Raw genomic sequence first — 22,583 nt, forward strand, 5'->3', positions numbered from 1 at the left:
GTTATGTAACGTAGACTCGTATTGACTTATACTAGACTCACCACAGTTGAAGCTGTTCTAGTGACCTGGCGCTTAGCTTCCTTGTGGTCAAAAAAACATACAGGTGCATGCAGATATCGCTCTTTTTCTTACACATTTTTCTTACACTGTCGTTTATGATATACCTACACTTACACTTACAAACATGGCCTTGGACCTGGAGAGACATACCTGCCATTTTTGGAGGGAGTACGTAAGAGGCTTGATTCTTGAAAGCATTCATTTTTGGTTGTTCTAAACCTCAAGCTTCCAAAGTCTTTCTCTTGAAGAGCTAAAGTATTTCAACTATAACCAGTTAGGAGGCTTGGATGGAGAAGTCAAACATCTGTCACTCGATATCCACGTCTTCCAGTTACTCAAGAAACACCAGCACGCTATCCAGTTCTCCGTCAGTTGGTACCGAAGTCTATCACGATATATCAAGACCACGCATCGGAATCTCATTAGTTGACCAAGGAAGCATCGCCGAAATTATTACGAGCTCCAATTTACGCGCATATATCCACACTGGATACCTGTCTTCTCATTTTAGTCCAGTTTCTTCAGTCACTCCTGGCTACGAACACGAGTTGGCCGATATATCACCACCACCTTCTTCCTCCCCGATTGCCTACCCAGAACTTCCTCCTCGCGAAGACGAAAATGAGGAGGCGACCTGTCATTACCCTTCGGGCTCTTGCAGATACCCCCTAGGTTCCCCTACTCGTGCTGAAGCGGAGCCTGCGAATGTTACAGACTGCTCAAGAATGAAACGTCGACTGCTCAGCAACACTCCAGAAAACACGCCGTTTTTTCAATTTACCTCTGAGGCTCATTCTGCCAGACTCCAGTTGGAGAAGAAGTCCATGGTCAAGTCCTCAATTCCTTTGTTGACTGGCCTTGCGCGCCACGGCAGAATGTGTTCTGAGCGGCGTTCGAATTCTTATCATACCATGGTATATCCATCGATTCGGCTAAGAACCAACAAAACCTTGAGCACAGCAAAGTCACTACCGATACCCCGATCGATCGTAAGCGACTCGAGCGAAGGATATTTTAACAACCGCGGAACTCTTCCACTTGAGGACCTAGGAGAATGTACGGAGCAGGAACCTCCAACAAAGAAAGTTAGGATCTGTCGTCTAGCCAGTGATCGTCCTGATCTACCCGAGATACGGACACATTTTTTGGCCAAGGAACCAGCCAGTCTACGCAGAGCCCAGTCTCTTGTTTCACAAACTTCTACTGATAGGGACGACGAGGACGTAGTCAAGGTTCGTTAAAACGATTCCTTGTCAAAATGTCGTGTATACTTCTTCGCGTGGAAGTTGACGACGCGCAATAAAACAGCTTTTGGACGGGCCGAACCCTTCAACTGGATTGCTTCTTCCAACCATCTCCCCGACAGTTCAGCTCGATTCGCCTATATGCCCCCCTACTGTACCAATCACACCTCTTCCTGACACAGTTAGCTATTTTCGTGCAAAGAGAAACCCTCTTTTGCGTACTCCCGCCGTCCGCGCGCCTTCTAAACAATTGCCGAGGATACCACCTGTCCCTATCATCGCGCCTCCCAGATCTCCTAGCCCTTTCATGATAAAGTGTGAGGAAGATTTGGCGGGCGATCGGATCAAGATTCTTCTCACGAAAGAAAGAGCAGAGCGTGAAAGCGATGGCCTGGGCCTTCCTCTAATTCCTGATGATTGCTCCAACCGAAGCGAGAGTGAAAGTTCTGTTTCCGACGACGAATACTGGGCCGACTCGCCTTCCGTCTCTGAATCCGAATCCGTGGCGAGTCAAAAGTCAGATCCATCTCTGGGCACAGAAAAGTCTCGAAATCGCGAACAATGGTCAAGGGCACTCGGACTCGACGATTCCTTCCGCAAAGAAGTCGTTGGTTGGATGTTGGATGCATGAGTTGATCTACCCTTTGTAATTGAGCTTGCTGACAAACTCATAGGTCCTCCCGAACATCCCTCCGATGAGAAATGACAGCGTCGACATCGATGACCTTTTTGACCAATTGGACACCTGTCGAAACACAAGGTTTCACGCGGTTTATCTCTTTTACAGATATTTCCTCCGTGTTGCAGATAAGAAACTAAGTATCAACCCGTCAACGATTGCGTCGCCTGCCCAATCTTCAAGAGGGTGTGACGACTCTTCGACGAATAGCAGGGCATCGAGTTCGGAAGATAGCGATGACGAATCCACCGGCGAAGACTGGGACAACGAATTAGATGCTGCATCTGATGATACAGTCGTAGTGAAAGGAGAACAGGTAAGTAGATACGAGTCCGAGTCAGACCATTGGCAGGACGGTCAGGAGGCGGTTATATGGGACACCGCTCTTGGATCATTAGCGTTGTGTGTCAAGGTAAGATCATTTGTAGATCAACATTCATAGAACTCTTATTTGCATTTGGCAGTTTCATCGTGACTTCTTGTGCCCACTTAGTCCCGTGTATGCATACGAATTCTTGGATTTAGCACGGCATTCCATGTCATATCAGGACCTCGAGGTATCATTCCATTGACTCGTCATGCGTTGATAGCGGTCTCTTTTTCCTCATACTATGGTTACCCATCAGGTTTCACAACGCGATATACTTGCCGCTTTCGATTTCTGTATCGGTAGCATCACACCGCAAGGTCTCATGGATGAACTCTGGCTAGCTTTACCTACGCTACGGAAGGTTACAGAACCTGTGAAGGATGGCTGGAAATCGGTCCAAGCTGAAATATGGGATAGGCTGTTTGACGCATTAATAGGTACCCTCTCTTGATCATATTTTATCAGCTATAGCATTGAGTTTGACCATGCCCCAGAACCTGACGTCCTACAGTTTCCTATTTCGCTGCTAACTGCCTCTGCCGTGATCGACGGTCTCATCATTGCCATCGCTCGCTATTACAAAGCTACAGCACGTAACTCTGGGTGTCGTTGCTCTCTGTCGTCAACTTGCACGCCAGAAAACACCACCAAGCAGGTTCCCTGGAAGGTGTATGTATCCAAGGCGATGGATACGGTGAAGGATGTCGTTTTGGATGTAACGGATGTTCTCCAAATACGTGACGTGAGTGTCGTTCATTATATTCAGCCTAATGGAGAGCCACCTAACGTTTTCACCAGGACGATTTGGAGCGCTGTAGAGCATGGATGAGCCAGGTCTAGTTTTTTTGTGCCTTCGTTTTCTTCATATCCGATTTTCCTACATTATATTGATGATTGATGAGTTTCGTTTGTATTTTCGTTGTTGCGTGTATTATTGTGTAATTACAGAATTTCAAGAATCACCAAGACGACTTGCGCAGGAGGTGAATTGCACTGTTGATTGTGGAAACACGTGACTGACATATCACAGTCGATTTGTCAAGTTGAACGTCCAAGGAGCACATATGATCACATCGCGTCCAATATCCTGGAATTGCTTGCCATTCAATGTCTTGCCAGCGAACCATACATCCGGTTTGAGATACCGAATAGAGCATCGCCCTGACTGGTTCCGTACTTTCTGCCTCGTTCTTTGTGGAACCCGTCGTCCGATAAAATCCGTTTATGTAGTACAAATACTGATGGTTTTCTTCCTATGTCCACTCACCCCACAGACGTGTCGATTCAGAACCACTCCCTCTACAACAATCAGTTCCGCCACTTCCCGACCGGTTTGCTAGATGATCATGACACCTACATTGCCTGTTTCCTTGACTTGAGTCGCCTTCTCTGCCGCATATTCCTGCGCTTCTTGATAATCCTTTTTTTACTTGCGCGTTTCTTGTACCAAATAACTCATGATGATTCAGAGTTCACCTATGCAAGCATTCGTGAGGTAGGCATCGGTGAATTCGGACGAGCTAGGTCATCATCTTCCCCCAGAAAATCTACATGAAGCTAGTTTTTGAAAGTCGCAGGCCATCTCCGGGAGGATTTATGGAAAGACAGGCAGATATGTAAAGTAAAGCCAGTGCCAAGCCCAGTCAGAATGTTTCTAGTTCATCTAATGGTTCTTTCGAACTTGCGACGATGATGACAGACGTTGGGAGGTTGGTGGTTGATAGGAAGGGGCGATCTATCGACATCCGTAGCTTGACCCGAGGCTCGAGCCACGTCGTAGTATACATCTCACTACCAGAATTTATATTGGTGCCCTAAGTTGGCGGGAATGGATGAGATCGAGCAACTAGTCAAGTCTTGTGATCGCGTAGGGGAATACGTTTGGAATACATAAAGGCGTGGGAACGGGCTGTCCAGATCAATGTATACTCCTACACTTGGACAAGCGAATGCGAGCCTGAGAATCGAATTCATCGGAATCGTTTCATAATTGTCTTCTTCTCTGCTTTCTTCTTGTTTTCATCTTCACGACCGCACGACCACCGTCGCCAATCGGGGCCAGGTGACCTGCCTGCAACTTTTTCCAGAAAATATATATATCATCATCTGCTTGTTATACCCGATACCATCATCTTCTCCGTCTTACAGATTCGCAATCACGACGTCGATTCCTAATTGAACTTTCAATTAATTCGGTCAACGATGGCACCAGGTCCAAAGACAGGCCCTGCGCTATTTCTCGGACTTGAACTTGCTACCGATCAATTGCGCGCTTCGATCGTGGATGAGAGCTTGGAGCTTGTGGGAGTAGAATGCGTTGATTTTGACACCGAATTACCTGAATATCAGTACGTGCTCTCGTGTATATTCTGTTCTTCCGTGTCTCGCTGTCAGTAACTTGGATCCCCAATTGTTGCGATATATGCTTTCTTCATATCGTTTCTAAAGTCATTTTATTGGAGAGCTAATATTTTAATAGGACTCAGGGAGGGATTTTTACCACTCCAGGAGATGCATACACCACGCCAGTAGATATGTGGGTCAAGGCTCTTGGTGCGTAAACTGGCGGAAGCAAATTTTTTTTGCTTCGACTTAACCAATTTGGATTTTTGGGTATTTCTCCGATCACTTACCACGTGCGCGGGAACATTGTCTACTTCTCCCCTAAACACAACCGGCAACAGACTTTTTACTGGAAAAATTGACTAGGAATCATGATCTAACGAGAATTAAATCAATTGGTGGTTGTGCTCAGGTGACTCGCTTGTATCAAGCTGTGAAGAGTCCGTCCTGATGTGATACATAGCATGCTCTCGTGTGGTGGAAATCGACACCTATTCCTTCATTTCCAGCGCTGGACCCGCGACTCCCGTTTCATTCTCAACTTCCTCCCAACACTTTCTCATTACCGAACACACCAGTCGCTCAGGATACGTCCGCACACACCCATGCCCTCGCCCTCGAAGCCCTACTTGGGGGGCCAGACCTCATGGCCGCTCGCGTCGGCACATGCGCTAACGCATCACTCTTAGCTGCCCAACTCCTCCGAGTTCGCGAATCGTGGACATCTGATGTCTGGTCACGAACGGGGAAGATACAGCTTGCCAGCCAATTTCTTGCAAGTATGGTCGTGGGGGAGTGGGTAAATATGGGAGAGTCAGAGGCCTGCGCGACCGGTATGTGGGTGCATGCCAGTGCTGGTGCTGGCACACAAGGTGCACCTGGACTGGGCCGCTGGGACGAGGGTGTGTTGGAGATCGTAGGTGGGAGCCGGGAAGAAGGTCGGAGAATCCGAACATGGCTAGGCGACGTGGAGGTCGCTAGTGGAAGAAAAGTGGCCCATATCTCGCGATACCTATGTGAACGATACGGATTCGAATCCGGTGAGATTCATTTGCTATAATGTGTGTGCAACCCACTGATGAAATTTGCAGATACGATCGTCACTCCCTTCACTTCTGATTACCTTTCCTCATACCTATCTCTCTGTCCATCTCCTGGAGATGCAGTGCTTTCATTTGGACCAATGGATACCCTTCTTACTCCTGCTCAACATTACCTACCAACTCGACTTTACAGCCTATTCCCCCATCCTGCCCAGGATGCCAGCGAAAAGCGACGATACATCGCCATGTTGAGCAGCAGGTATGCAATCACATAGCCTCACATCTTCACAGCTTCTCACGTTTGCTTGCAGAAACGCTGACGTTCCGCGTGCTCTTGTAAGAGATATGTACACGAAGAGTTGGAGTGCGTTTGATCGGCTAGTTGCCATCGTGCCACCTGGTGGATCCATAGGGTACGTTCATGTAAACGAGTATTTATATTATTTCTCTGAAATTCTTTGCAGGCTCGATGATAAGCTCTTTAGTTTTTGGCTTCTACAGGGCGACAGTTACCCACTATCACATGTCAAAGGCATCTATCGCTTTGAGACTGGTATCAAAGTCAACGAGTTCCGAGACCTTCGTGCAAACCCTCGGTGTCTTCTAGAGAGTCAGGTCCTCTCATTCCGCTTTCGATGGTCAAAGATGATTGCTACCGGTGTTCTTGGTTCGAATAACAACCGGTCTCGGGGGAACGTTGCCCAGACACCTGGTCCTACATCGCCACAAGGGCAGAATCCCCGTTCAAACATCGCATCCAGCCTTGGACTCTCCTTCGATCCATATGATTATTCCCCCCTCCCTGCAAGAATACTCGTCACTGGCGCAGCTGCCAACTTCCCCTCCGTTGCAAATCTTGCAGGCGATGTGTTCAATGCACCCGTATTCATGCCCAGTACCCAGGTTGATTCTGCTCAAGTAGTGCCCCACCGCAACGCACCTGCTGCTGGGTTCCCTGGCCGTGCATCACTTGGGGGTGCTTATTTCGCGCGGTGGATATGGGGAAAGGAGCGTAGTTCTGCTATTGGTGGATCAAGTACCGGCCGAGGACTCGGCGGATTTGAGGAGGAGATTAGGAGGTTACATGGGAAACGCTGGGTCGCAAGCAGTGGTACCCCGTTGCGGACCAATGTGAATACTCCTGTGGGTGGGAACGGAGGCAGTGGAGCCAACAGCGGTACTAGTACTCCCTACGGCCATCGCTCTGGACTGGGCTCCACTGTGTTTGTCGAGGAAGAGGAAGAAGAAGTGGAGGAGATGGAACGTGCAAGCGGTATACTCGCCTCCTCAGTGTTTGCAGGTGGCTTTGCAGACAGGGATCTTGGCAGGGACATCAGCCGCATGAGAACGCTCACAGGTTCTACGCTTGATACTGTGACGAGCAGCGGATCTATGGGGCCCTCGACTACATTCACAACTCCCGATCTTAATTCGGGCGCAGGAAGTCCAGGTGGCGGAGTTGGAGCTGTTGTGCCGCAGACAACCACGCTGACTCCTGTAACTGCCTTACCTACTTCTGATGCCGAGGCACAGATTGGGTTGGCGAAAGTCGCTGAGGCAGACGTAGACGCGTTCATGACGTACGCTGCTATCGTGCCTGAGTATTGCCGACTTGAGGGCATGCTCTGCAAGTCCCTTGTATGATCGGTGGAGGTGAAAAGTTCTCGTCATGTGTATGTGAGTTGGGTACAAAAAAACTACGAGATTTCATGATTTGTTGTATATATAGGATCTCATCGATACTTACGCGCCTTGGATATTTATTGGAGACCATCGATGATCAATAAGTTCTCTGATAGTATTTTGATTCTCCAACTTGGCGTGAACATAGCTGTCGATATGACGCCCTTGCATTTGCCCTGTATGCATAAAGCCTCACGTGGGGGCCTAGTTCCTTCCTCTCCTGAGGCGCAAGGCGCAAGGGGATTCTACCCCTTAATCTTTCGTCATAGTGCCATCGATAGCGGCGTCTTGCTGATAAAATCCAATTGATCGGATCGAACGAGCTCCTTTCAGCATCAAATATTGTGGAGCTTGGTGGTCTAAAGGGTTGAGATTCATGACCAAGTTGATCGTTGACGTATTGCTCTACCAGGTATAAATACGAGGCTGTTAGGAGCGTTCTAAAGCACGCACTACCATGACTTGCATTCAGAACCAACGCATTTACACCCTTAGAAACTGTCAGGGGGGAACTGTCATCGACCTCTCTGGTGGAGACAACTACTCCAGTAGGCATCATACCTGCTCCAGTCTCCATCCAAGTCAGTGCTGACGTTGGGTTGACCTGTAGTGATCGGTTATCGCGACCACAATGGTCCCAACCAGGCGGTAATGTGTTACCAGTAATCATTGCAGGAAGGGTTGCACTGACGAGCTGGACTATTCGCAGTGGATCTTCCACCATAATGATGATGATGACACCTGGTCCATCAAGTCTGTCGGAGCTGATAAATATCTTGGGATCGACGGCGATGTCAACGATGCTGGTAATGGCACCAGGGTTGTCGCTGTCTCGTTCCCTTTCAAGTGGGACATCAAAAACTCTGACATTCAAGGCGTCGAAGGCATCAGGTACGCATGTCTTTCGACTTGTGGGGTATGGTTGGCTGTGGATTGATTATCGTCTATTATTTTTCTTCCCCTTGGCAGGATATTGCTCCATGGACATAAATTCAGCGTAGACCTGTCCGATAACGGAAATGCGACAGAAGGCACACCAATTCAGCTTTGGACTAGGTGGCATGGTGCCAATCAGATCTGGGCACCTGTCGAGCGTAAATGGTGTGTTTGATTCACTTGACGACTGTTAAGCCCATCTTACTGACTGACAATTATCAGATCGTTTCTAGAGCGTAAAAGAGCAGAACTCCTATGCACTGTGAATTGTCGTGTATAACAGAATACTCGTGAAAACGAAATATTGTCTAGTCAAATTGATGATCTTGCTGGAAATAAATTTCCGCTGGCTTGAATGCAGTTGTGACCGTGAGCATGGCAGTTGATTGTCTCCCTTCATCACGGATACACGCGGTCTCGATCGACAGTGGTAATGACAGGCAGGTCGCTCAAACCCACGTGAGTACCTGTGGACGGTAATGGCTAGTACGTTGCGAGGACATAATCGCTGTGGCACAACCGGCGGGCCTGGTTGGTTGCACAAGTGTTCGGAGGTATAATCCGCTTTTGAAATTATGTTGTCCGCACACTAGTATGTATGCGAGAAAAGTCCTTTCGTCTGAAAGGTGTTCTGTCATGATATCGAAGAATGGTACCCCGTAAAAATTGCAACCAAGGTCGAGCTCGTAAGTTCCACTCGGATGTCACCGACTGGAAATGATGAGGCCTTCGCTGTCCAGTGGAACTTCTTCACTACCGTCCCACTTATCCGATATTCGTTCCGGTACATGTAGTACGCATGAACCCATGGAAAGGCGCCTGGAGAATTGTCAAATCAGGACAGAACAGCCTGAGGAAATTAGAAATTCGCTGTCAACGACAAGTTGACTTGCTCGTAGATATAGTCCCAGTACAAACTCAGTCACTCGGGGAACGACGAGGAATTGCACCATCAGATCCAGATCTCATACACTTCCACTCGTATCGTTACACGATTCTCCATTACATGGGCGCACTGGTATACCCCGGGAAATATTCCACGGAACGCACTATCCTTCTTGCCCGCTTCAATTAGTTGACAGCTATACTCTTCAAATAATCGACACGGTAAGGGTTCACATCTGTCAAGTCGCCGCGGTTGATAGGAGTCCACTTGGGCTCATCCTGTAAAGGTTTCTTGTAAAGACCACCAGTAAAAAAACGGCAGATACGAACCTTGAAGAGACGCAAAGCTTTGATCATGTTATTCTCGTCAAGAGTGAATCGATGGTAGATGCCAGCAGGGAGAACCAAGAGATCACCCGCGTCTAGCTGACAACGAATCCATGAATCTGTGGGATGTTCTGGATGACGAGCTATCAGAGTATGACATGGAATATGTGATTCTCCCCTCACCTCGAACATCGAAAAAGCCGCTGCCCTCGAGAATATATCTTATCTCCTCGTCTTCATGCATGTGCCTGGTATTCAAGTTGTTGCCGAATACAGACACGATGTTGTGGAAACAGAGCGTACTCTTCAAAAAAGCTCTTTAGCTTGGCCTCGTATAAATCTCCAAGGCCCTGCTTGGTGATCGTGATAGTGTCTCTGTTCTTGTAGTTTCTTTCCTTTGCAACAGTATCGATCTGATTCTGTTGGTTCGTTGGGATGTGCCAGTGTAGTAATCCGATAGATTTCAGGATATCATCTGATACAGGGTTTCCTGAATCGTGCAGCAGCCGCTGATCGCCTGGAATGTTATCGAAGTAAAAGGCACGCATGGTGATGGTATCGATCCTCGACTCCGGAGGGGCTCTTGATCCTATACTATATTACTAAGCTACTAGTTCCTTCTTATGTAATGCTTTCAGTACAGGCGACTTGAAATGTTCTAACGCATGTACTAGTTCTTACCCATTTTGATTTAATGCTTGCACACAGCTGGCTGCACACGTCGACGGTCGAAAGGAAACCGGTTTGGGTCTCTACGTGGATAGGGTTCACTCACGATTATCATATCAGAATGAAGTTCGATGCTCAAGATGTGACTCGTCAGCACTCCAATAGTCAACGGCTCGTTGGAAATGCCAGTTCCACACCTGCCAGGCAATGATAGACCTTCAAAGCTTCAAGTGCTGGCGATATGCTGGCAGTATGCTGGCATTAATCATAGATATGAAAGCACATCCACGCATGTTGAAGTCCAAAGAACAGTGGCCATCAAGGGACTGGTGAGTCACAGATATTGTCATCTATGCCGATATATGATCACATATTATACGACTTTCAACACCAAGATGGTAGGCCCGTATATGATTGTCCCGGCAGACCAAATACATGTTATATTGGAATCCGAGTGATGAACGAGTCAAAAGAACAGAAAGGGCATTATTGTCACGTGTCATATCGTTACAAGGGATCCGCGGCCCGCAGCGCTCTAGTAGGTTCTCCATGATATTTTCGCGCTAGCGTTTTTGAGTCTTAGTTTTGTTGCCCTGCTTGCACATACAGTGACATACTAGTAGTAAGTTTGAAATAATCAAATTTCGGCACTTGATATCTCCCGTTGTGTTTTATCACGTGATATTTCATGTCCTTTTCTTCAATTGAACGATTCTGTTAAACGTCGACCAGTCGTCTACCGTGCCTTCCAATTAGCCCTGTATCCAATATGATGCGCTACACGTGCTGCGCGCCCTGGTGTCCAACGATCGAGGTGCTGACGTGGCGGAAACCCAGGATCATGATATTTATTTAACCTTTGCTGAAAATTTACAACACGCCCACATGATAGAAAAACTCTATTTTTCAGTGAATATACTTATCAGAAATTAGCTTTTTCTGGAGAAGGCGGCTATGTTCTACTAGTTCGCACTAGTGCTCAGTACAGTAACGGTCACGGGACTTACTACGGGGTCGACAACCGGAGTCTTTACACTTCCGACTCGCCAGCGGTCACCAACCTCAGCCGCCCTCTTATCTACCTGTACCCATTAGGAGAGTCCAGGAAATTTTTGTCTATGGGATCTGTCACCTATGGTCTCAGGTGGCGATTCAGACAGTTATCCGCCAATCAGAGCACATATCGTGTATGCGGTTAGATTCAACTTTTCGCCGTTCACCAGAACAGTCTTAGTATCACACATTTTCGGCACCCAATCAGCGCGATCGCAGCACAGGTGGAAATTTCACTGCACGGTGCAGCGGTCCGCCCGCAGAGGTCGTTATCAGCTTAGCCTCTACTAGAGGCAACTTGAACCCGTTCTCAACGATACGGTGCTTAGTACTAGACTAATCGAGTTGCTATGCTCAAACTAACTTCGGACTAACTTTATAGGTAACCCCCAGCCCCTGAAACCAACCAACCATGGAACCCATACTCTGCTACCTTGAACGAAGTTTATAGGAATCTTGACATAATCAAGTGTTTGCTGCCCGATTTTGAAAACGGAATGAATCCGAGTCGGAGACATTGGCAGACATATGTTATCGTGTCTCAGCTATGACAGACAATGTCAACGCTAATGCCGCAAAGACGTGGTACCATCCGTCATCGCCATGATGATCCATCTTCCGCGATTATCCCCGATCTCTAAGACCAACTTTATTAGTCTCTTTTCATGCCGTCCTGTGCAAGCCTGTCCGCCGCTTCGTACTAGTTTTCTGTCACTATACAACCACATCTCTACTAGCTTGAAACCATCGGCAACGACCTTTAGCGCTCCGAGGTCCGTATATCGTCTTTTCTTGTATAAAAAGGATCTCCAGTATTCTTCCATTTGCATCAACCAGCAGCCTCTTGTTTTTTCTTCTTTCCCACTCTTCCCCCATAGAGCATATCAACTTAGATCTAATCACTCATAACACATAGATTAACATTGCAATGTCGGCAGTACTCCCAGTCACCCTCCATGACGTTCTCTCTCAAGCTACTGAGCGGTACCCTTCTCACGAGCTCGGATTCATCACATCTTCCGCTCACGACTCTTCCATTCGAGCGACCACATTCAGCTCCTTCAACCAGTATGTGCGCAACCTCGCTCGCGCTATGCTGGATTGGGGAAAGCCCGTTGGCTCGGTTATTGTTGTCTACCTGACCGAGCACGAGGATAACATGGCCGCTGTTTGGGCTTGTCTCCTTGCAGGCTACGTTCCATGCTTGCAACCCGCCCTTAGTGCCCAGCAGGCTCACAAGGAGGGCCATGTTGCTCATATCAAAAACCTGTTCTCGTCCGCTATCTGGCTCACTAATGAGTCCGGCGCTGACCAGGTGAATTCCATCAGCGGTCTGGATATTTACCTTCTTTCGGAGCTCAAGGCTTCAGCTTCGAAATACCACGTTTCTGCCGACTGGGTCGCCCGTACCCCCCAGCCAGATGATGAAGCAATACTATTTTTAACCTCTGGATCAACTGGCTTCTCCAAAGCAGTTGTCCACAGCCACCGCACTATTTTGGCCGCTTGCTCCGCCAAAGGAGAGGCTTATGGGTTGACTTCAAAGACTAATGTACTCAATTGTAAGTCGTCTTGTTCGCTGTCGTTTCCGATGCTGATATTTGTCCAGGGGTTGGATTCGACCATGTCGCGGGTTCTTTGGAAATGCACATTACCCCCTTGTTGTTTGGCGCATCTCAAATTCATGTCCATGCATCTGCTATTCTCTCCGACCCACTTCGTTTCCTCCGTCTGATCGACGAGAAGTCCATCAACGTTGCATTCAGCCCTAACTTCTTGCTTGCAAAACTTACACGGGACTTGGAGAAGAGGACCGATCTCATCGGAACTTTCGACCTTTCTTCCATCAAGCGCATCAACAGCGGAGGGGAGGCTGTAATTTCGAAGACTGCTCAATCATTTGTAGCTGTCCTCAAGAAGCTTGCACAAGACCCTCTCAAGGTTTCTTTCGTAATCTCACCTGGATTTGGTATGACCGAGACCTGGTGTGTTGTTTTTGGCCTACATGGAGGCATCAAACTCAATTAGTCTTAATATTAGCGCGGGGTGTATCTACGAGCCGGTGGATCTTAGCATTACTGAGCCAAAACACGAATTCCTCGATTTGGGTCGCCCTGTACGCGGTTGCGAGATGCGTATCGTCGACCCTGAAGATGGCAAAACGATCCGCAGGGACGGAGAGAGTGGCGAGCTGCAAGTCCGTGGCCCCATGATATTCGTTCGTTACTACAACAACGCGGAGGCCACATCTTCCAGCTTTGTCGATGGTTGGTACCGCACCGGTGATGTCGGCATTATCGAGGACGGTGTCATGCGTCTCAGTGGCCGCATCAAAGACACTGTTATCGTCCACGGTGTGTCATATGGTATTCCAGAGCTGGAGACGCACCTCCAGACTGTCGAGGGTGTCACGCATTCCTTCCTTGCTGCTGCTCCCTACCGTGCACCCGGGCAAGAGACTGAAGGTTTCATTATCTTCTACGCTCCTACTTTCGACCTTAACGGAGAAGATGCTTCCACGAAACTATTTGCCACGCACCGCGCCCTCCGTGATATCTGTGTCAAAATGATCACCCTCCCTCCTCAATTCATCGTCCCCATTCCTATCAACCAGATGGAGAAGACTACTCTTGGAAAGCTCTCGAGAGCCCGCCTTGTCAGCCTATTCAAACAGGGAGAACTTGCCAAGCACATCGCTCGTGCTGAGGAACTTCTCAGCGAGGCTCGGGGCTCTTCATTTGTCGCCCCTTCTACAGAGGCCGAGAAAGCTCTTGCAAAGATTTACGCTGGGATCTTTAACCTGAGCGAGAATGAAATGTCAGCAAGCGACAACTTCTTCGAGCTCGGTGGTACCTCTATCGATGTCATCAGGTAAGCAATACAGGATGTTTGATCATGAATCCCTCTCACGTTTCTTTCTATCAGACTCAAGCGCGAGGGTGAAGCACACTTCGGTTTGCCCGAAATACCCACTATCCAGATCCTCAAGCACCCCGTCATTTCCAGCTTGGCGAATTACGTCAACACTCTTCTCTCAAAGGACAGCGCCGCCGAGGAGTACGACCCCATCGTTCCTTTGCAGCTTACGGGCAACAAGACACCCATCTTCTTCGTTCACCCTGGTGTCGGTGAGGTCCTTATTTTCGTCAACCTCGCCAAGTACTTCCAGAACGAACGTCCCTTCTATGCTCTTCGTGCTCGTGGCTTCGAGCCAGGTCACCCTTTCTTCACCTCCATGGACGAAATGGTGTCAACCTACGCTGCTGCAGTAAAGAGGACTCAACCCACTGGTCCTTATGCCATCTCCGGTTACAGTTATGGTGGTGTCGTCGCCTTTGAGGTCGCTAAGCGCCTCGAGGCTATGGGTGATGAAGTTAAATTCGTCGGTCTCATCAACATCCCCCCTCACATCGCCGACCGCATGCACGAGATCGACTGGACTGGTGGTATGCTCAACCTTTCATACTTCCTTGGCCTTGTGACGAAGCAAGATGCCAATGACCTCACACCCACTTTGAGACCTCTCTCGAGGAAGGAACAACTGGAGGTTGTCTGGAAACTATCACCTCCCGAGCGTCTTATTGAGCTCCAGCTCACGCAAGAGAAGCTTGACCACTGGGTCGACATTGCTGGCTCCCTAATTGAGTGCGGCAAGGAGTACAACCCGGCTGGCTCAGTCTGTGAGTGTCCTTGATTCTGTAGTTTATTCTCTCACTGACGATCGTGACCAGCCGCTCTTGATGTCTTCTACGCAATCCCCCTGAAGGGAACAAAGGCCGATTGGCTCAACAAGCAACTCAAGCCATGGGACGGCTTCAGCCGTGGCCAGGCAACATACACTGACGTCCCTGGGCAACATTACACTCTCATGGACTTTGACCACGTTCCTCAATTCCAAAAGATCTTCCGCAGCCGTCTTGAATCTCGTGGTATTTGAGACTACAGATTGTCACGGTCGGAACTTGGAGGCGGATTGATTTTACCGGGATTTATTGTATATGTATATATTTCTATATCATGGTGGACTTTTCTTATACATACTTGTACGGTAGTATTTTTTTGTAAAAATGCCCTAGTGTTGGAACCATAGATTATATGTTGTTATTTTTCAATGATACATGAACTGATTCGAGCGATTCGAATTTCGAAATGGTAGACTCTGTCCACCTGTGACTCCCACTTAACGACCGTAATTATAGTTGATAATAGATGGGATTCGCACCTGTAAGACAAGGCGGATATAAGCGATCAGAGCCTCCTCTGATATCTCTTGAATAGCGAGGGACTTTATATAGCGCTGTAGGATTAAGAGCTAAGTGCCGCCGGCATATCGGTAAACGCCGCGACGTGTTCCTGACGTCGCTTAAGGTGCCGGACTTTCGAGTTCGCTGTGCGACACGATGAGCTCGAGTATCTCGCGATGACGTGGATGGATTGATGGCGCGTTTTGCGCAAGTGAACATTAAAATACGTAAATCAGTCATATTTGTCCATACAATGTGTTAACTATGCTATACTACTCTTCATCAGCGTGGTCATGAAGTTCCAGACGCGAGAAATCATCGGCGACACGGAGGACATCCTGCAGGCTTCTCGATGCCTCCTCTTCCACCTCCTCTTCCTGTTCCTCCTCATCCAAGTCATCTGGAGTATCCAGCACCACTGCAGATCGTCTATCATTAAAAGGTGGGTGCCCTGCCAGTAGTTGTGATGGGACCTGCGCGTTGGGTGTACTGGAGCTTTCTCCAAGACCTGTATTAGTGCTCATACCTGGGGCTATGGTCCCGCTGAAGCCAGGAAGGTTCGAAATGTCATAGAGCCGCTTCAGGTGACGCGAATTAAACCGTCCTCGAACATTGCGATGTATAGCGATTTGGTTGGCGAGAGTTGGACTGACAGACTTCAACTGATCCTCGCACGCCCGCAGATATTTGTCTTCGTCTTGAATGTACGTCACTAGGCGCCGTACCTCCACATTCAAGCGCTGAATTTCCTCCCGCGCCCGACACATCTTGAAATAGAGATCCATCGCTCTGCGAGCAGCAGCCGATGCCCAAGGCCGTTGAGAGATGTCTGCACGCGTGTCGCGCAAGAGGTCAAAATCAGCGAGAAACGCATATTCGACGACCTCTTCCCACTTTAGGGTTTTGCGGGCAGGGTACATCGAGCTGGCGATAGAGTTGTACGTGGTAAGTGCAGATCTAATGGCGATGGAACGAGCCTGGAGTGCTTTAGCGATATGCTTCCGTAGTTTATACCCTTACATGGTATTGGAATTAGCACGCGCAAGTAAGATATAGCTATTAAAAACTCACCTGTACCCGCTCGGTTCATCTTTGTCAACTCAAATATGCGGGCAACAATCAATCCCTCGAGACGATCCAGAGCACGCTGGTATTTCCGGTTTGCCACGAGTCTTCCAACCTTCTGCCACTGCGCGTCTTCTGCCACCCAGCGTTTCTCAACCTCCAGCTTACACTCGAGTACTTGAGCGAGTTTCAGGTGCCTGTTGTAATCCTCAAGAGCGTGCCGTCGCGCACTCTCGGCTTTGCGGGTATTTTTTACCTGCCCATCGTATGATGCACCCTCGAGGTGAGATGAGTCCTGGAACGCTGTCATTGCAGCATCCAGAGCCTCCCTGTACAATTTGTGTTAGTGAGCGCGAGGCATATACCTCAAGAACTGAACTTACTTGCTCGCAGCAAGATTTGCCAGCGTTTTCCAGTATTCCATCTGCAACGTTTCGTCCGCAGGTTCTTGCGTCAGACCTTGTAGATATACCTTCTCTTCCTCCAGCCAGCGCTCGAACACAGTCTCGTCTGCGACTTTGAGATCCCGCATAAGGTTTGGTAGGGTCGTGCTACCATCATTCAGTATGTCGAGCGCTTGCCTGTAGTTGTTGTATAAAAAATCGGCTGAAAAGGATTATGTCAGCACAGATCACGTTTTACAATGAGACAGCTTACATAGATTGGCATACACTTCGAAGTCATCGTTGTGTTCGAAATATGTGTCGATGGCTTGTTGTCGATGGAATACGCTGGCATAACGTAGTGCGGACGCCAATGAATTGGACTTCGAGAACGTTCGTTCGCATACCTCCAGGTCCTCGAGTCCCAAACCTTTGATGTAAGTAGTAAGCGAGAAAAGTTGGCACAATCGCCTGTGCGCATGTCCGTGGAAGGCACCGACAAGGCAAGTGTGATGCAGAGACCGTGCAAGGGGTCCAATAGAACTATTATCGAGCGTGGTCCTGAATTGACAACCGATGTCATACCCGCCACCCAAATTGCTTCCAAATACCTCCAGCAACTTCGAAACAACGGCCAACGGATACTTCGCACTGTAAAACAATTGTGAATTTATTAACAACGTACCCAAAAAAACTTACAGCTCGCCACTCTGTATCATATCTGCAACGAGCAGAGTGAATCCATGTCGGCACATGGCCACAAAAATGCCCGTCTCATCGTAAATACCCCATGCTTTCTTCGTCTTTGTATCGTCCATATTCTTCCAGCGTCCTTCACACGAGTTCTCGGCATGTATAACCTAATAGTTAGTATTAGCCGTGACCAACCCAAATCAAAGTGCCTCGTACCTCATCATCCGCAGTAGCGGAGTCCCGCGCGAACTGATCTACATAAGTGCGAGATAGATAGCGGTTGCTTGTGAGTTGCTGTCCAGTTGGAAGCTCTGAAGATGCGCCGAGAGAGTCGTCAGTATCTAGAGATCTTCGAATGACTCTTTTTAAAGAGTCGTTGCCGTCCATGGCGTAAAGCAAGCTAAAAGTCAACTTGTGTTCATCCATTAGTATGTATGTGCATGCGGGGCAGGCGTGTTTCAGGCGAAAATCGGGTGAGTCACGTTGTAATGACTCAGCTACCATGGCTGCCACGGAACGTCGAACTTGAAGATATAAGTCGAATGCAATAGAGAACTGACGAGATAAGTGTCTGTGGAATGCAACCTGCGCATGATAAGATATCAGAATATCAAAACAACTAAAACGACATACACCATGTAAGTCACAAACAGTTTTTACGAACGCTTGAATTGACAATTGAGGACTCCTGAGATGTGCTACACGATATAAGTCGAGTGCTTCGGTGGTGATGCCCACGGTTGGCGATATAGGAGAACACGGCATTACGCCTTGACGGACCAGCGCAGAGCTGATGGTGGCGTCTGTTGACAAGATTCGAAGACTGACTTTCTCAGCGTCTACAATGAGCCGGACATGCCGTCATCAAATCGTAAGCAAACAACAGATCGGATCACTTACAGAACACGTCTATCACGCTGATTGACCATTGGCCACAGTTAGAGTCACTCCCCAACCCTTCCTTCTCCAATCTCTCAAAAAAACCTCTGAAGGCATCCTCACATTTGGTCAGACTCCACACAAGGTACGCGTCGGTCATCACAACCATCTGCTCAGCAAACGCATTGTTCCTGCGGAGGACGCGATCACGACGGGTGCGTTTATCCACGCGTTGTACACGATTGTTGCTGCTCACAAAGGTACGTCACATTTACGGTAAATACTCACCAACACTCACATTTTCCAAAAGTCTCCTAAAACCTCTCTTGCAAGGTCAGTGAACTCGCCACCAGCGTGACTGATGGCGAGTGACTCGGTCCCATTCCAGATATCGCCAAAGCTCATATCTTCGAAGTCTTCCTGGCAGTCCTCTATGGTATTGGTGTCCTCTTTTAGCGCTTCGAGAGCGCGACGCTCTTCCAAACTCATAGCTTTACAAGAGGTGAGGGTTTTTTTTAAGTATTTGAATTAACATTAAATACCTTGTAGACGTGCTTGCCGCCGCTCGTTGGAACTTGCCGCTTGCTGAACCAGCTGTGTGTGTTTGAGCACCTTGGATACGCAATTGACTGGCAATCCATTCTTGTCCCTCGATGCCCCAATGTGCCGAATGGATCGCAGAGAGAGGTTTGTGCGGACTCGCTGGTGTACTCTACCATTCCGTGCCATTCAAACATTTGTGCTACTAGTACTGTAGGTCAGGTCCTATCTATTCTTCACGTGACTGATTATCTGTAGCACTCCGACCAAGTCCGAATTCACGACATCACTCCTACGATGTCGACATCATCTAGTAGCCACCCTACCCAGGGTGATCATATCCAGGATTTGCGCACTTTGCTGCAGGAGATGACACTATCAGGTGAGTGTTGTCCTCATTCAAAACTAACATGTTCACACTCAATAACAGAGTCGTCGTTTGACACTGTCACTTGGAGCCGCAAGACAACTGAAGAGGTTTTCCGGAGGACATTCCATGCGCACGGTCGATGTACCTCTTGCTCAAGATGAAGATGTGAGTGACTCGTTGTCCCTCCAATTTCGTTTCATTAAAATACACTGCAGAGATATGGCATTGTCCCTGAAACTGATGCGGAAGCGGCTGCAGCTATGCAACGTACGAACAGCAACCAGGCCAACAGTGCAACACAATCAGGTCAACCAGCTGGGGCACAACTATCTCAAGCACAACCAATCCAAACACAAGCACAAGGGTCAACTGACGAAGCGGAAGACTTTGTGTATACAGGAGTGAGCTGCTGCGGGTTTTTCTTTGGTCGTCGTCGTCCTGCTTCGCATCAGTCATGAAGGATGGAAGATGTGTGGCACGCTCACACTCCGTTGAGCTCTCTTTTCCCCGCATATGTGTCTAACTCCTCATAATCAATATTCACTGCCGCGACTATCACCCACGCACTCGGATCCATCTCTACTTGTGCACCTCCTTTCCCTTGCGCTACTTTTCCTGGATCCACGCCACGTAACTCCACTGGGGAAGTTGGCCCCCGTTTTCTGGAATGCAGCTCTTGGTGGTCCAATGGTCTTCTGCGCGGAGAGCTTAATGTTTGCTGGAAAGGTGACCCGTTGAAACGTCAAAGTTGGATTTCGCGCAGCATTGAGTATGAACTGTTCAAACCGTACACAGATAGTTAAACATGTGTTTGTACAACTTGGATTTCCATCGATATGAGTTTGCTGATTGCTTGGAACTTACAAATTCGTCGATCTCCGTGCGAGGGCGTGTGTCCGATTTTCACTAGGGTCGAACATTGGAACTTGTTTCAACAGCTCTCAGCATTTGCTTACGGCGAATGGTGCCGGTGAATCCGCATCAAAGGCATGGGACATCCGCTTCAGTGCGAAGCAGAGCAAGTCATAAAATTCCTGAGAATTTTCCCTGATATTCCCGTTTACGCCAAGGTCTGCTATGTGCTCGTTTCTTTACATGGAATTTGACTAATATTTTCAAGGGAAACGAAACTCGTTGAATAAGGTAAAAGGGATGTTCGAGTTTTGGGCTCTGACTCTTGTGTGACGCCAATCAAGATAAGCATCTTTATACATTCTAACAATTACGATAACACTGGAATACGATGCAATAGCGGTTGGAAAAGCTACATAAGAGGTGGGATCAAGGAACGAAAAGGATAACGAGCGAGAGTTTGAAGGATGTCTAGCTCGATGTCGTCACGGCTCTGGAAGTGTGGTGCCGAGAAACTCCGATGGGCTACGTCTCGGCACCCATACAATTCATGGTGGACGTAATGAATCTCCGACAAAGTTCGGACCCAGACAATACCCCCTCCCTTGCCCGTCCATTTCCTGCACATTCCATCTTAACTACATATCACGATACTCGCAGACACTGATCTGCGCAGATTTCCGAACACACACACACCATGTCGGTCATTGCTGTTCAATCAAATTATATAATAAATGAATTGTGCCTTATCAAGGAGCGTGTAACAGCTTAGGATTCCAAAATTGAAGCGGTGTGTCTCAATATTATCCTGCTTGAGAACATTGACCTTCTGCTTGAGCCCCTTGTTCTCCTGTTTGAGTCCCTTGTTTTCCTGTTTGAGAACAAGGAGCTCGAAGAGGAGGTTAAGGAAGTGAGTGCATATTACTATAGGATCTGGGTTCAAATATTGACAACTTTGTTGTAGAACCGCAACAGCATTCTGAAACTTGAACAGCGAACCCTATATAGTTAACGAGGCCCACAGTTCTAGTTCCCTTTGCAAGTGAAACTATACCAGCATAGTCTACATGGAAGAACTAGAAGTACCCAAGGAGAAGCAATCCTACAAGGCGCGCGCAAGTACTCCACAACGGCATCCCAATTCGTATCACCAGTAAAGCTTTGAAGACCCAACTCTCGCAACGGAAAGCATGGAGCTGGAATTATTGCTTATCATACATCCACTTGTCATATCACCCATGGTCTCATTGAATACACGATCTAGCCACGCTCCCTTCGAACCCTTTCTTTAACTTGCTGAATCTTCCAAAAGTCAATGATCTGGAAATCACGTGTGCCTACTTGTTGTTACGACTGGGATGAGTCGAGCTATCTCTGTCTGAGTAGGCAATCGGCAGAATGCCAGATAGACGTAAGTCTGCTCTCGATTGAGAGATCAAGTGTTTCTGGCTAAGGCGAGTGTCGCTGACTCCCTTAGAATAGTGGTTCTTAGGCAGCAAGGTTGGAGACCTTGCTGAAGGACAATATTCCAGGTAAAACCCAGTAGATTAAAGTAAAGAATACAATCATGGGTAGGTAGGTTTATATACCAGTGTTCAAGCGGAGCTTGTAAATGTGTTATCAAGATAGAAGCAAAGAAGAGGCGGACAGCCCGCTTGGCAAGATAAGAGATAGGCATGATAAGAGATAAGCGTGGTACGGACGGCCCGTTTAAGAAGCGAAGGAAAATGAGTATAGGGGCCTCTCTAAATGTTATTGTAACATTACCCCCCTGTTATGGTTGAAGTCTCCGACTTCAATTATTCTTCGGTGTCGCAGTATTCGTTCATGTAGTCGTAGTGGATGGGATCCGCGTCAGCGTTGCAGAACTCTGGTTCATTATACCTGGTGGCGTAATCTCGGTTCGCCCTTTCTATCTCTTCCAGAAGTTCTTCATCTTTCCTGGCCTCCCATGCCGCTAGTGCTTCATAGAAGCCTTCATCGGTATAAACCAATGGGAATAGTTCTTTCTTCGCCGCGTAAGGGCAATAAATAGAAAGATGGCCGGGTTTCTGGGCCTGGCAGATGCGACAGTAATATTCGGGGCAATTCTTGTGACGGTGCCCAAGTTTCTTGCAGACGCGGCAGACGAAATTGTCCGCGGAAAACTGGGGTTGTTTTACTGTGATGACGTCGGGGGTTTCGGTGAGGTCAATGACTTCACGCTTCTTTCCCTTAGAAGCTCTAGTCTTCGACACTCTGTGCACGGTAGTCCCTCTACGGGTC

At 48.1% G+C, this 22,583-nt stretch overlaps 6 protein-coding genes across 6 annotated transcripts; 4 read left to right on the plus strand and 2 right to left on the minus strand.

The window, feature by feature from the left end:
* Positions 1–184: 184 nt before the first annotated feature.
* On the plus strand, positions 185–3,193 carry HD556DRAFT_1444630 (uncharacterized protein; the record flags this gene model as incomplete). The annotated part of the gene is made up of 10 exons (XM_041306814.1): positions 185–228; positions 286–431; positions 487–1,292; positions 1,369–1,911; positions 1,979–2,299; positions 2,336–2,395; positions 2,448–2,540; positions 2,610–2,790; positions 2,848–3,095; positions 3,152–3,193. 10 exons carry the CDS (start codon positions 185–187, stop codon positions 3,191–3,193), a joined length of 2,484 nt encoding a protein of 827 aa, XP_041159004.1.
* Positions 3,194–4,555: 1,362 nt separating this feature from the next.
* On the plus strand, positions 4,556–7,383 carry HD556DRAFT_1239497 (uncharacterized protein; the record flags this gene model as incomplete). Its single annotated transcript, XM_041298046.1, has 7 exons — positions 4,556–4,701; positions 4,833–4,906; positions 5,038–5,108; positions 5,160–5,736; positions 5,788–5,998; positions 6,051–6,152; positions 6,204–7,383. The coding sequence occupies 7 exons, from the start codon at positions 4,556–4,558 to the stop codon at positions 7,381–7,383; spliced, it is 2,361 nt and encodes a 786-aa protein (XP_041159005.1).
* A 496-nt stretch (positions 7,384–7,879) lies between these two features.
* HD556DRAFT_1444632 (carbohydrate-binding module family 13 protein) lies at positions 7,880–8,624 on the plus strand (the record flags this gene model as incomplete). Its single annotated transcript, XM_041306815.1, has 5 exons — positions 7,880–7,970; positions 8,033–8,070; positions 8,132–8,313; positions 8,392–8,527; positions 8,592–8,624. The coding sequence occupies 5 exons, from the start codon at positions 7,880–7,882 to the stop codon at positions 8,622–8,624; spliced, it is 480 nt and encodes a 159-aa protein (XP_041159006.1).
* An 805-nt stretch (positions 8,625–9,429) lies between these two features.
* On the minus strand, positions 9,430–10,118 carry HD556DRAFT_1239551 (1,2-dihydroxy-3-keto-5-methylthiopentene dioxygenase; the record flags this gene model as incomplete). The annotated part of the gene is made up of 4 exons (XM_041298052.1): positions 9,430–9,522; positions 9,574–9,701; positions 9,754–9,818; positions 9,874–10,118. The coding sequence occupies 4 exons, from the start codon at positions 10,116–10,118 to the stop codon at positions 9,430–9,432; spliced, it is 531 nt and encodes a 176-aa protein (XP_041159007.1).
* Positions 10,119–12,015: 1,897 nt separating this feature from the next.
* On the plus strand, positions 12,016–15,357 carry HD556DRAFT_568724 (atromentin synthetase). Its single transcript, XM_041310976.1, has 5 exons — positions 12,016–12,854; positions 12,902–13,277; positions 13,333–14,163; positions 14,218–14,972; positions 15,024–15,357. The coding sequence occupies exons 1-5, from the start codon at positions 12,221–12,223 to the stop codon at positions 15,227–15,229; spliced, it is 2,802 nt and encodes a 933-aa protein (XP_041159008.1). The 5' UTR covers positions 12,016–12,220; the 3' UTR covers positions 15,230–15,357.
* A 451-nt stretch (positions 15,358–15,808) lies between these two features.
* Positions 15,809–19,045, minus strand: HD556DRAFT_1272126 (uncharacterized protein; the record flags this gene model as incomplete). The annotated part of the gene is made up of 9 exons (XM_041299191.1): positions 15,809–16,551; positions 16,608–16,930; positions 16,985–17,207; positions 17,259–17,635; positions 17,684–17,844; positions 17,894–18,262; positions 18,311–18,516; positions 18,578–18,807; positions 18,855–19,045. The coding sequence occupies 9 exons, from the start codon at positions 19,043–19,045 to the stop codon at positions 15,809–15,811; spliced, it is 2,823 nt and encodes a 940-aa protein (XP_041159009.1).
* Between the last annotated feature and the right edge of the window lie 3,538 nt (positions 19,046–22,583).

The sequence above is a fragment of the Suillus plorans genome (assembly GCF_016647745.1).
Source record: "Suillus plorans strain S12 chromosome Unknown HD556scaffold_37, whole genome shotgun sequence".
Taxonomy (NCBI): domain Eukaryota; kingdom Fungi; phylum Basidiomycota; class Agaricomycetes; order Boletales; family Suillaceae; genus Suillus; species Suillus plorans.